The 14776-nt window shown below is 32.3% G+C and overlaps 1 protein-coding gene across 1 annotated transcript; it reads right to left on the reverse strand.

The window, feature by feature from the left end:
• Positions 1-1040: 1040 nt before the first annotated feature.
• LOC105344571 (protocadherin-like wing polarity protein stan) lies at positions 1041-13153 on the reverse strand. Its single transcript, XM_066082980.1, has 16 exons — positions 12695-13153; positions 9730-9959; positions 9276-9393; positions 8877-9119; positions 8656-8786; positions 8174-8270; positions 7843-7977; positions 7627-7761; positions 7234-7528; positions 6621-7127; positions 4581-5809; positions 4133-4409; positions 3705-3853; positions 3053-3263; positions 2440-2765; positions 1041-2184 (listed from the first exon to the last, which is right to left on the reverse strand). Exons 4-16 carry the CDS (start codon positions 9082-9084, stop codon positions 2126-2128), a joined length of 3759 nt encoding a protein of 1252 aa, XP_065939052.1. The 5' UTR covers positions 9085-9119; positions 9276-9393; positions 9730-9959; positions 12695-13153; the 3' UTR covers positions 1041-2125.
• Between the last annotated feature and the right edge of the window lie 1623 nt (positions 13154-14776).

Consider the following 14776-nt stretch of genomic DNA (forward strand, 5'->3'; position numbering starts at 1 on the left):
CTGCCGTCATAACCAGAATGAATAATCAAAGAAAGCATTTTATTGTTTATATTTACATATCTTTCTTTCAACTAATTAATAAATTGATCATAAAAAGTAACAAAAATTCACTAAATTACTGTTTTAAAATTGTCATGTTGTAAATTTTGAATTTACCGGGTGGCAGTTGTCATGTTGTAAATTTTGTATTTACTGCCACCCGGTAAATTCAAAAATTACAACATTACACAATAATAAACATAAGTACGTTAGCTAAAAGAAACAGCCGAAGCGTCCTCTGTTAGACTTTGAATTTGACATCATTTTGATTATTTCGTGCAGTTTGTGATTTTTCTTAGGTCGCTGTAGGTTTCGACCAATCGATAAACAAGGCGTGTCGATTTCAGTCCTGTCAGTTTTCTGTCAGTTTCAGCCACTGTAGATTTCGACCAATCGATAAACGGGGCTTGTAGATTTCAGTCTGGCTGTTTTTATAGAACCTTGAATTAACTAAAAGTTTCCGCAAGAAATAGAAGGGAACCATACATGTACTCCGTAGATGTAAATATAAGTCACTGAGTGCTAGGAGTGAAATAGCATGAAAAAAAAAAAATCAACTCGCCTCTTTTAGCATTTCTTAAATGTTAACCTTCCTTCAGTCGACAAACCTTGACCTTATCGTTAAACGAGATACAAATCGATCGAAATGTGGGGTTCATATGGGCTATGAACTTAAAGACTAAGTACAACCGTAATTAATACACTGATGATAGTTATTTAAAATTATACCGGTATTTTATCGCTGCCTTCATTCCTGCATGACCCATCAAAGAATGCATTTTGTTAAAATGCAAACATATGACTGTCCTTAACAACATGATATAAATAATTAAAGGCTTTTTAAAAAGATTATAAAAATTTAAATACGCGTTACAACCATGCTATGAAATAATTAATATAAACCAAAAAGGAAGTCGAAACATAATTACATGCACACAGAATAACCAACCCTACCAAATCAAATTAAAAGAAAAATAAAATAAAAAACAAACGCCAGAAAATAGCTTAAATAAATATTTTTACTAAATGCAATTTGCTTTTTTTTTATCTGACGTAACATGCATGTGTAACGGTGGGAAGCTAATACAATAGAGTGGAGACAAAACATGAGAAATACAGTCATTTTAACTCCTTCGTATTCGTAATATAAAAGCAAAACTTCCACAACTTTCATCTGCACATCCTGGTTAAATACGTTTGATTACTAGTATACAAGTTTTTACAATAAATGATTATTCTTACTTCAACGTAGCAGCTTTAATATGCTTTCAAAGCTAGATGGAACGCATATAAGTAAAAATATCCTTAGTATCAAAAGCTGAATTGAAAAATAAAGATCACAAAATGGTTTAAACATTCCGCTAACAAACAATATGTAAACAAGAGCTATAATGAACCTGAATAGGTAAACAAATATGAGTACACGACTTTGCTGGAACTCTATGAAATGGAAAAGTAAACGAATTAGCCGTACATGTTATCTAACTTGTAACAGTATTCCGTTTATTGTTCGATGTCTGTACGTATATGTCGCTGCACATTTGCAGCTTTTCACAGAGATCCATTGTCAACCAAACTATTCAACTACTGTGGAATCATTAAAATCCGTGGGGGCCAATTTTCGTGGATTGCTTAAATTTAGCAATTTTTTAGGGACGTAATTTCGTGTATTCTTTTGTTCCTTTAAAAGTAAATGTGACTTTATAACCCTAATTTAATAATTCGTGGAGGATGTTAATTCGTTGGTGAGAGGTATACCCATGAATTCTACGAAAATTGAGCCACCACGAAATATAATGATTTCACAGTAACTATAGGAAGATAAATATATAATTATATAGTTGTTAATCCTTTTGATAAATAAGAAATGTTCATTTGTAATGTGTAATGTTAGGTTTACTTAAATTATATCATTTACACAAATATCTACGATGACTTATTCAAATAAAGTTTATTTAAATAAGATCGAGTTTTGCAAAGCGAATGATTATTCTAAATCTAAAAACACAAAAGTCAATTCACTACGTAAAATTGTTCATTCAAAAAGATTTGATCTGTGGTAGAAGAGCAAGGTAATATTCATTCGTTAACGTATCCAGTTCTTTACTTTAGTCACCGGGTCTTCCTCAAACATCCACCCTGTTACTAAAGAGAAAATGGTGGTTAAGTGTATTCTGATGTGTTTCAGTAATTTAATATATTGTCATATATCAGTGATTATGTGTATTCGTTGGGTTTCAGTAATTAAGTGTCTTCAGGTGCATTTAAGTGATTTAATATCATAGAACTGATTAATATTTGAAATTGCTATCTACTTATGTAACTAACAGGAAACACAATGGTTTGTTAATTTATTAATTATATACTGATATTTTACCCAACACGTATATCAGCCAATACCTGTTTCAATTCCAAGCTTTTTTTTGCCGTGTTCATTTTGTTCAGTGTTAGAATTTGTGGAGCCATCTGGCGGAGTCATTGTTCCGATTGGTTGATCGGACTTCCAGTTAACAGGAGAGGATTCTCTTTTCGACCAGTTCTCATGTTCCTTTGTTGACCAAGTCTCTTGAGGTTTGTCAGAAAATGTCGGTATGAAAGGTCCTGATATCTTTCTTGTCAGTGGATTGATTGAACTGTCGTCATTTGACACCAAGGAATTTTCCTTTTCGAGAGATGTTTTGCCAATTTTATTTGTGACTTTTGTCTTTTTTGACTTGGAATTGCTTCTGTAAAAATGTACATGTACTTAAAATTCATGAAAAAGTAAAAGTATTGCTTTTAAACGATTTGATTGGTACATAATTGTCTAATAAGGATTGTAAATAAGTTGAAGAATCCTAGATGCTCCTTAGCAAATTAAAATTAAGTATTTTATCTCTGTATTTAATGCCAATTTTACTCTTCATCAACAAATTCATGCAATCTTACAAAATTTACTTTCAACCATTAGATGGTTTTATTTCATATTCTTTGATATTATTCAAGTGTTAGGCGATCTAACATTACTACTCACTCTTTCTTTTGACACCATCGCCTTCTCCAAGCAAAGTAAAGAACTATCATGGTTGCTATGGCGACAAGAGCCAAAAGAGGTAATGAAACCCCCAAAGGAAGGACCAGTTCCGAAGAACTGTCCGTCAAACTGGATATAGCTGGTTCTGGATATACTATATCTGTTCCGTACTGACTTGCTTTTATTACGGCATAATCTCCCCATCTTTTACCTTAAAACCAACCATTTTGAAATTTTACGTTTATAAACACATAGTACTGTTTTCGTCTTAAATGTTCAAATAATGATTTTTTTTGCTTTTAATAAATTATAATCTATAACACATTGCTTTGATAATGGAATATCATTTGGTTCGTAATTTATTCAAACTATGTATTTTTCTTCGTTTTACAAATATTAATAGCGGTTATCATAAAAATGATTTAACTCCGACATTTCTCCAATCAAATTTCTCATTTATACTCTTGTAAAAACAGCAAATAATTTTACAACATGGTTAAGATAAAAAAGTTTACAACAAATAAAAAAAATCCAACATTTCTTTTTTTTATATGTATTAATGAACAAGCAAGAGTTTGATACGTTAAAATAATTCATTCATGATTTATAAGAGATGTAAAGTACTATAATTGTGATATAAACACTTTGTTACCATCAACATCAATAGTTGGTCTTTTGTTCTGATCCAGTTGCAGCACATCAAGGAATTCCCCATTTGTTACAAACACTTTCTCTTTCTCCAAATTAGCGACGTCATTCGTTTCATCATTTTTCACTGCATACAAGTGGACCAGAAGGGATCTAAACGTTAATGCAATAAGTATATGAATGCAACAAAGAATTAAACTAATAATTGGGTATTTATTATTGATAAACTGGTAGGTTATTGAAAGTTTTTTTTTCTTTTGTCAAAAAGCTAAATTCCATCTTTTATCTTTATTTGGAGATTATTTCATGTCTATAGATTTTTATTTGTAATATTGATTTTGTCATTAACTGAAACTAGACGCATTTCACTCTTATCGTATTGAGGCTTTTATGTAGTGTTTTCATGTAAAACTAGGGTATTCTTCAACTCACGTTTCCTTTTCTTCTATGCACCATCTTCTGACATAGGCTGTGGGGTACACTTCATTAAGAGCTTTTTCCACTTGGTCCAACAAATCCATTTCCTTATTCAAATAGTCCGACAGTAATAGGCCCAAATAGAATGTAATGACTGTTCGATCTGGATCAAATTTATCGATTCGAACAAAAGCTGGATCACGTGACCAGAGTTGAGGATCCCCATTATCTCGTCCATTTACTTTGATGATGTATTTAGGATGCAACAGGTCAGCCATTGCTTTTACCACACCTATTACATTGTTATGATTAAAACTTGAATACATTGATGATGATAAATAAATGTGCACAGGAAACACACAATAAACTTAAATGAAAATTACAATAGACAAGCTTTCCTTTGCAAAGGCTAGATGATCTTTAACTTTATTTTTAAAAATCATTAAACGTGTAAGACAATTACCAAAATTTGATACTGTGAACGGCGCTTTATCGTCGTTTTCATTGATGTAATAGTTGATAGCGGCATTACGTCCGATGTCGGCGTCCGTTGCTCTCACGGTAGTAATAACAGGGTCACACAGATTTATAGACGACGCCTCTGTATTATAAAACAAGGGAGAGAACACTGGAGGGTTGTCATTTACGTCTTCAATTTGTATGTTTACTTTGACTTCTGATGACAGTGAGGGTACTCCACTGTCCATTGCTATGATAGTTAGCGTAAATCTTTGATCAACTTCTCTATCAACCTTTCTTCGCAAAAATATATTTCCAGTGGTTCCATGCACCCCAAAATACAAATTGGCTCTTAAATTATCATTAGACGAAGTGTCAATTTTGTATGTTATTTCTGAATTTATTCCCAAATCGTCATCAAATGCTCCGGCGGAGAGAAAGTTAATCCCTGTTGTCAGGTTTTCAAAAATAGCTGTAGAATAAAATGGCCGTCGGAAAACAGGTGCGTTGTCATTGATATCCGTTAATTTTATATTTACTGTAACATCTGATGACAGAAAAGGTGTTCCACCATCTTTTATCCTAACCAAAAAAGAATATTTGTCATCCACTTCACGGTCTAGAATCCCTGTAGTAAACAATTCACCATCATCCTGGTTAACCTTAAAATGAGTTTCCGATCCTTTCCAATAGGTAGCGATGAAGAAGGCAAGTTTTGAATTTATTCCCAAATCATCATCTGTTACTGATATCTTCCCTACATTAGTATTCATTCCAACCATTTCTGGTATTGAAAAATCGTAAGAAGGTCGTGCAGGTTTTGGAGCTACATCATTTACATCAGCTATATATACCGTGGCAGACACTGTAGTTGATCGAGGGGGATTTCCATTGTCAGATACCTTGATTGGTACTTCATAAATGTCTCTAGATTCCCTGTCTAGCATGGAAGCTGTCTGTAAGGTTCCAGTATTTTCTTCTATCTTGAAGACCGAATTCATTTCAGGTGACACAATTTCATACCTCAGTGTACCAAATGCTTCTCCGTCAGCATCAGAAGCATCGATACTAAATACAACGTAGTGCAATGGAACATTCTCAGGAACAGTGGCAATGTACGTTCCTCTAACGATGGGATCATTGTCGTTTACATCGGTTATATCTATTTCTAACGTCAATGTTCCCGTCAACTGGGGGGATCCATTGTCTATGGCTGTGATGATCATTTCATACCTACAAGATGTGTAAGATTGAGTAATTGAATCATTTTTTAAACATTTTTAAATACCAACGATATGATGGGTCAACATTAAAGGGGCATGGTCACGATTTTGATCAAAAATTAATTTTCCAATGTTTACAATGCTTCAGTGAGGCATTTTTAATAGGCAACCAAAATTTAAGTGTCATTCGTTGAGTTAAAAGCGAGTTACAGAGCTTACAATTCTTTGCTATGTAAACAGAGCGTTTGTTTACATTGTAAATGTTTAAGTGAAAACTTCAGTTTTAGACTGAAAATAAATGTGGTAAACGTTAAGATCTGTTTATTCATGCATGAATTGAATAAGAAGATGGAAAAAATCAGCTTGAAAAAGAACTTTTACCAGTATATTGAACTAATGTAAACAAACGCAGGGCACGAGCCTTGTTTACATGACAAAGAATAATGAGTCCTGTATCTTCCTTATAACTTCACTACTGACTCTCCAATTTCATTTGGTCATCGAAATGCATTCCTAAAGCATTGTAAATAATAAAAACAGGAAAACAGAATTTGACCAAAATCGTGACCATGCCCCTTTAAATTATACTTTTGTCGTACGAAATTTGAATATATAAAAAGTGATATGATTTGAAATATGTTTAAAATTTCCATGTCTTCATCAATAGAACTCAACTATACAAATTGAACATTATTTCAATTTGACTTCATGAAGCATTACTTGAAGTTACATTAAAGAATTAAACGTTTTTTGTCCTTGGTAATATCATACATAATGAATAGTCTGTGTAAAAAAAAAAAATTCTTAATAAAGATAAGTACCTTTCTGCTTTCTCCCTGTCTAAATTGTTGGAAACCCTTACTGCTCCACTGAAGGAATCTACTATAAAGGGTACATTTGACGTTGATTTATAAACGACCATGTTGTTATTATCAACAGAAGAATCCTTGTCATAAGCAAAAACCTGAGTTATGGTTTGTCCAACTAGTGTATCTTCTGACACTCTTTCTTTTAATTTGAGGCTCAGAAATGTCGGTGTTTCGTCGTTTTTGTCCAGAATTTGGACGGTGACCGTGCACACATTTGAGAGACGTGGCGATCCTAGGTCAAAGGCTTCCACCTGTAGCAGTTCTGTTCTTTGTGATTCATAATCTAATGGCAATGCTAGAGTAATAATTCCTGTACTGGCATCAATGTTGTAATGTGAGTTTTCATTTCCCTTGACAATCTTGTACTGAACCTCTCCATTTGGACCCTCCATGTCGGGATCCTCTGCCGATACTTTTCCAACTGTTGTTCCAGTGGATTTGTTTTCTTCCACGGAAAATCTAAAAGTTAAATCATGTACCGGTATGAAGTTAAAATTAAACATAATTTTGTCATCAAGATATTACGGCATGTTCACGAAAGAAATAAAATGAGGGTTGTATTTACTCATAGTTGGAATTTTGGAACAATGGCATTTCATTCACATCTTCAATCGTCACTGAAACAGTTGCTGTGGAAGTTAATTGTCCATCAGTAACTTCTATAAGAATATCTAACGTAGGCGCCTTCTCTCTATCGACTTGAGTTCGAAGTTTGATTATTCCTGTCTTGGGGTCGATCATGAATTCCGGATAGTATCCAACAAAAGAATAGATCAAAGGATTGTTTTCTTCATCAGTAGCAGACACCACAGCGACCACTGTACCTGTTCTATCAGACTCACTAATCGTACTCCTCACCACTGGTAAAACAACCCATCCAGAATATGATTGCCATTGAAAATGTACAGAAAACCATGAAAAAAGAAAACAACAGTAGAGATTAACATGATACACGTACCTTTATCTTTAAATTGCGGTTCACTCTCGTTTTCATCAATAACATTAACAGCCAGTGTCATTTTAGTGGACAACGACCCATCAGAAACACGTATCACAATGCTGTAAAACGGAGTTGTTTCATAGTCCAGGGGAGCTACAAAAATATTACGTGCTATGTAGGACCTAATATGTTTAATTGCTGACTTATCATATACTTGTTTTCAGTTAAATTTACCTTTGAGCTTAATCTGCTTGTTCGCAGCATCTATTTCAAACACTCCATCATTAGGAAACTGGGTAAGTGAGTAAGATAACGGATTGTTGTCTAGATCAGTACATTCAAAATCTGACATCACTACCATACCAACAGCTGCAAATAAAGGAAATTTTAACCTTATTTACACCTTCGCATTAGTGGCAATGACCATAATAGCAGTTTATTTTGATACCAAAAATACTTTGAAAAAGTTTCACTAGAGCAACTGTTGTGTGATGCAAAAAGTTTTAAGAAATGTATATATGTGCAAGAAGTAAATAAATACATAAAGCTATGATTTTAAACTTACCAGCATTTTCGAGAACCGATATAATTTTTGTAGATTGTTGGCAGGAAGGAGCATGGTCATTCTCGTTGTCGACATTTACAGTTACAGTTCCTGTAGCCTGAAGCAATATCAACAGAAAAAACAAGTACCATAATAAAAAAAAAATTAAAATACCTAAACAATGATGTGATTGAAATTACCATTCGTATTTGCTTTTACGTTGTAATGAAACATCTTTGCAATGTTGCACATCACAGGGAAGCACCCCGAATAAAAAAGACTCCCGTTAATATAATTACATTAACAACAAAAAAGTCAACCAAGAACAAATCTTTACAAATGATGTTATAATTTGTGTAACTAAATCTAATACCCTATATCATATATTCATGTAATTTCTTTAAAAGAAAATATTTACTTATTTCACGAAAATTATATCTATTTTCTCATGTTTTTTTCTTTAAGCAATTCACTTTTTATGCATATTATTTGTAAGAACTTACAGTTTTTCCACCAGTATCTTTAACCTTGATGACAACTCTGTATTGCGGTATTAGCTCAAAATCCAAAAACGACGCTAGGTATAATTTTCCCGTTTGTTTTTCAATATGAAAGGTGTCGGGTTTTCCATTTACTTTTAAAAGAAAGTAAAATATACAGGCATCGTTTAACTAAGTTTTTCATAATATAATTAAAATAATTTTGCTGACAGATAACTGTTTACCATTAATTATCTGATATGACGTCACATCATGTGGAGGTGCGTCATTGTCGTCTGCTATGTATGTGATGACCTCAGTACCAATTGGTGCTATTTCGCTCACATTTACTGTATAGCTTGGTGCAACAGGAGAGAACCCATTTATTGGCGACAACTGCACTAAGACCCAAACCTTTGTACTGTGGACACCGTCGGAAACTTCTATGTGCATATAATAAGAAGTTAATCCGCTGTCAAAGTCGAGATCTGCCACCAAAATGAAAAAAGGAACATATTAAATGAATAAATTTATTCAGGACAGCTTTGCACGCGGTTTTAATAGTTAATTAATCATTGTTAATCAAAAATCACCAATGCACAAGAAAAGAAATCGAAATTCTATTGAAATTAAGTTTTTTTTACCATTTGCAACAATGATATCTCCCTGTGCGGAGATGGAAAAATGACCGTGGTCACCCGATAAAATCTGATATGTAAGGATGGTCGATGCATCATCATCTGTACATGTAACCGACAAAATCTGCAACACATTAATTGGTTGATAAAGTGTTTTCTCTGCTTTACCTAAGCATAATGTCCTTAAAATGTTGGAAGTATTCCATGTGTTGATATTTTTACAACATAACCACTAAACAATAAGAATGAGCTATTACTAAATACTGTACACGATATCAATAAAAGGTTTCAGAATAAACTAGTATTTTTATATCTTTGATAAATTCCATCAATATTGCACATGCAGATGGTTTATGGAAACAGTTGCTAAGTCTTTTAGTGTTCAAACACCAAATGTTATGTTTTGTTTATAAATTGACTAGATACTTTTAGGAAAAAAGGTTAATAGAGAAAACAATACCGTAGAACCAATTGATCGGTCCTCGTCAATTGTGACGTTGTATTCAGTTGGTGTACATATGGGTATGTTGTCATTGACGTCAGAAACTGTAACGTTTACAACAGCGGTTGATGAAAATTCCCCGTCCGATGCCTCTACTGTGACGTAATAAGTTTTCTGAGTCGACTCAAAATCTACAGGACGCTTGAGGTATATTCGTCCTGTTGTCTGACTTATCAGAAATGTGTCATCTAACAAGACAAAGTAAATATTTCAAAATGACTGTTTGATATATATATATATATATATATATATATATATATATATATATATATATATATATATATATATATATATATATATATATATAATGATTATTTTTCAAAAGTACATACCAAATTGGTTATTCAAGATTAAACGTTTCATGTAAATATTTAAGTTCTTAATACATCTGAGTGATTAGGTCACCGGAGTCACTCGCGTGGTCTATTTCGTCTTCTTTCGTCGTCATGCGTCATATGGTGTGCTGCGATGTGCATTAATAATGTTAAGTTTTTAACTTGTTCTTGAAAACTACAAGACCAATTGTTACCATTTGTAAAAAAAAGAATCTTTATGGTAGGATAAGTCTAAATTGGGCCAAATATGCAAAAAAAAACAAAAAAAAAAAACAAAAAAACAACAACAACAACAAAAACCCCAAAACAAAACAAACCCCCAACCCCCCCCCCCTCCCCCAAATATTCAAAAACCTTTTCTACTCTCACACATGTGAGGAAAAAACTGAATACATGGTTATAATGTCCATGAAGCCCTCTACCAAAACTATGAAATTCATAGCCCCTGCATCAGGGGTTTGGTCTCTTTGTTCGGGCTAGTATGACCATACAGTAAAATGTATTTAATTCAGAAAATCTTCTTGATTTATTTGGTTAAAAACTAAGTGTATAATTATGATGTCCAGGAAGCCCTGTAACAAAATTGTGAAATTCATGATTCCTTGGACAGGGGTTTAGGCCCTAGGGTGGGGTCAATATAGCTATACAGTGAAAATGTATAAAATTTAAGAAAATCTTCCTCCTTGTTCCCACACATGTGGAAAAAAAACTTGAATGCATGTTTACAATGTGCACGAACTCTTCTACCTAATATGTGAAATTCATTTCCTGGGTTAGGGGTTCAGGGTTTTTAAGTGAGAGACAATGGTGTGTGCACAATTCGAATGGTTTTGAACAAAATAGTATTGCAAATGCATATAATGTTTAAAATCTACCCTCACACATCTGTAATAAAAACTAACTTCATAATTCATTTTACCAGCCTCATCTAGGCTGTTAGTCTTGACTTTTGAAGATTTGAATCTAGGACCGGGCCAAAACAATCATATAGTGTAAAGGGTAGGGAATCTGTATGCAGGGTGGGGCAAAAATGGTCATTTAGTGTTAATGTATATAATGTTTAAAAACGTCTACTGACACAGAATTAAAATTGACTGTTTAGAAAAAACATTAAGCTGTTATCTTTAATAGAATATCATGTCATCTACATGTAAGGAAAAGGTTATAGCTGGAAGGGGGATATATTTGTCTATTTATCTTATTCTGCTCAGAGTTCAGGTGGGGGGGGGGGATTGAACAGTTAATGGATCAATATTTAGTTATTATTCATTGAATATAATATAACTAAGAATTTAAATGATCAAAAGGGTAATGCAAGTATTTTTATCATTATAAACATAAACAGTTTTTAAACTTTCTAAATAAATAAATAAAAAGACTTGTTAATAGTAACGTAAAAATTGGCTGACCAAATCACTGATAAGCAGTAAAATAATTTTGGTATAAATGCCAGATGATGAATTATCTTTTTTTTTGATATACTAGTAAATGCCAGATAGTGATTAATTGTTAATGATGGTTGAATATTCAAAAGCTTGTACAGGAGAAGTGACGAACACATTTTAATTTTTTTTTGTTTTAATGCCCACAGAGAGATTTTTGATATAATATGTATACATACTTACCACCTTGTTTAAGTTTATCTATGAAAACATATACACATGAAACCTATTTTTTGTTTAAAGTTAACAAATATGGGAAAATTTTCTATCAGAGTATTGCACCTTTTCAATCTTCCCTCTATTTGTGACTTATTCATACTTTTTATGTGTGCGTTAAGTGTCTCGATAATAAAAAAAAAGCTGACGTACCTTCATAACGCACTTTTATTTTATTTTTTAAAGTGCGTTTTCTTGGTCCCTTTAACACACTTCGAGATATTTTTCAAAGTGAGTAGACTTAGCCCCACAATAATGCACTTTGAATTTTTTTTTCAAAGTGCTTATAACTTCTTTTCAACAATATTGTTAAAAAATGCTAATATCTTAATTACTATGGCCACCGTAATTTCGGGGTTAATTGCTTCTCTCCAATTTTGTTGGGCAATTTTTATGAATATAGACTTAGATGTATTATTTTCACATTTTGGATTTCATTTTACTCATTTATAAGGAAACAATATATATTGTCTAAATAACCGAAGAACTTTATATAAGTAATATACAAATGTTTATTAACAAGCTTATATATAAAACTTCAAATTTCAAGGAGAAAAAGGATCGTTTCTTTACTGTATTTGTTTCTTTCAAAATTATAAGCCGCCATACAAACACTATGATTGAATACAAATATTGGATTCCTTACCAAATTGTAGAAAAAGTTACCACATTTTCCAATCGGAAAAAAACTTCTCACCAAACCTTTTGTTTTTTATAGTTTTTTCGTACCACAAACAATCTACGTATGTCTATATAATGCTAACGTTCTTAGCATTGGGTAAAATTTGTTTTAGAGATATTCAGTTTTTATGTAATTCAGAGTGAGAAGTGCCATCACTTACTTCAATGTCATTTATGAAGCCACAAGAACAAAGAAATATTTTTAATATTCCTAAAAGAAAAACAGAAGCAAAGGTGCGATTATCTTACCTCCACCTATGATTTTGTACGTCACTTCGCCATGGGGTCCCGCGTCATCATCGGTAGCATTGACTTTAAAAATCTCTGATCCACTAAGTGTATTTTCAGTTATCTGATGAATATGTTAGATAAAATCATATCTTACATAAAGGGGCTTTTAAATTTTTCATATCCGTATACATTAAAGATGAGTAATAAAAAGGTATTTGTTGATTTTAAACAAAATACAAACCCGTGAAAGATTTTATTATTATTAGTTAAACATAAATATTCACATTAGCTATACTTGACTTCTAAACGTGCACAGATACTTAAATACAATACTCCTGCACATCTTGTTCTAAGAGATTCAATTGTTAAAAATGAAGCTGTGAGCCGTGTAAATATATCAACACTTTTTAATTACATGTATATTAATTTCATAATCTTCAGAATTCTAAAGATCTATATTAAAAATATGTTTACTTTAAGAATCTTTGTTTGAACTTTTGCAGATAATACTTGCACTTATTTTCAAAGGTTGGCCAAGGATAAATGGCGTGAATTCATTAACAGGCTCAATGTTAACCGTGATTGTCGTAGTTCCGGTTTTTCTGGGATCAAATGTTGAGTAATCCACACCAATGATAATAAGTGTGTATATGACGTCACCAGTGTCATAATCGATGCGGTTAGTAGTAGTGACAATTTGGTCATTTATTATTGTAAACTTTCGATCGGCGTCGTCACCGGACTGAATAGATAATTGAGAACATCCGTCTGGGTTCCCTACAGGCTCTTTATCCTCATCTGTACAGTTCAGTGTGGTCACTAACTGATCTGAAATATCATATTTAAGTACCATGTTCTAATATAGATTGGATACAGTACAGTGAATAAGTGAAGGCATCAATGCATTCGTTCTTAAAGGGGAGACGGGACGTTAATCACGTGACATTTGTTGATCACAATTCTATTGCAATAGTATGTATAGAAAAAGCTCATAAAAATTGTGGACTCAAGTTGTTTCAATTATTCATCAATCAACAGATACGCTGTGAAGACACCTTCATTTTAATTTGTACTCCAAAATGTTATCAATTCTAGATATCAATGAAATCAATGATATACATGTTCTCATAATTGTTATATTAATGTTTATAATTAAATAAAAGAATGTATAGCATTTTTTTTAATGTTTAAACCAAAAACTTTTACACAAAGTCAAAATTGAAGAAACAGGGAGAGTATGTGTTATTCTTCTTATAGTATCCTTGTTAAAAGCGAAGAAGAGACAGTGAACGTATTATGTGTTATAAAGCTGATAAATGATATTTTTATTTTAATGTAAGAATGTTTTTGATAGTGAAAATCATATAATCTATTATCTTGATGTAATGAGAAAAGCAAAAGTTTGAGAAGGACGTGTTGTTGTACCCGAATATATTAATTGTAAAGTTCAACCCACCGCCATCCCCCATCAAACCGTACCAAATATTTTTACACATTTAAAAGACATAATATATTGAGCCATTATCTAAAATCCACTGTTATGTTTTAATGCGTTTTATCTATATTTTCAGGTTTTTGGCAGAACTTTGTATATGCCACATGTTTATATCAGACATGGTCACGAATTTTGTCAAACACTTTATTAGTTGTCAATAATTATTTTTTTTCCCGTTTTCTTAACAATATTTTGGTTTACATTTTGAATGTTGATAAGAAAATTTCAGGTGTTGACCTAACATAAATAAGACAAACACTAGGAAATGTTTAAAAATGTTAGCAGATAAAATAAAACAGCTTGAATATGAGTTTCTACCAGTATATTGAACCAATGTAAGCAAAAACTTAGCACGAGCCTTGTTTACATAACAAGAATTGTAAGTTATATATCTTGCTTTTTTACTCTGCGACTGACACTCAAAATAAGATTGATCATTAGAAATGCAATACTTAAGCATTGTAAACAATCAAAATAGAAAAATAAAATTTGACCAAAATCGTTATCATGCCCCTTCAAGGGAGATTATCCTGCCATTGTTGTTTAACATTTTTGTATATATTTTACCTGACAATCTTCAAATCTGTTCAGGTGTTTTTAACCAA

The sequence above is a fragment of the Magallana gigas genome, chromosome 4 (genome assembly GCF_963853765.1).
Source record: "Magallana gigas chromosome 4, xbMagGiga1.1, whole genome shotgun sequence".
Lineage (NCBI taxonomy): Eukaryota > Metazoa > Mollusca > Bivalvia > Ostreida > Ostreidae > Magallana > Magallana gigas.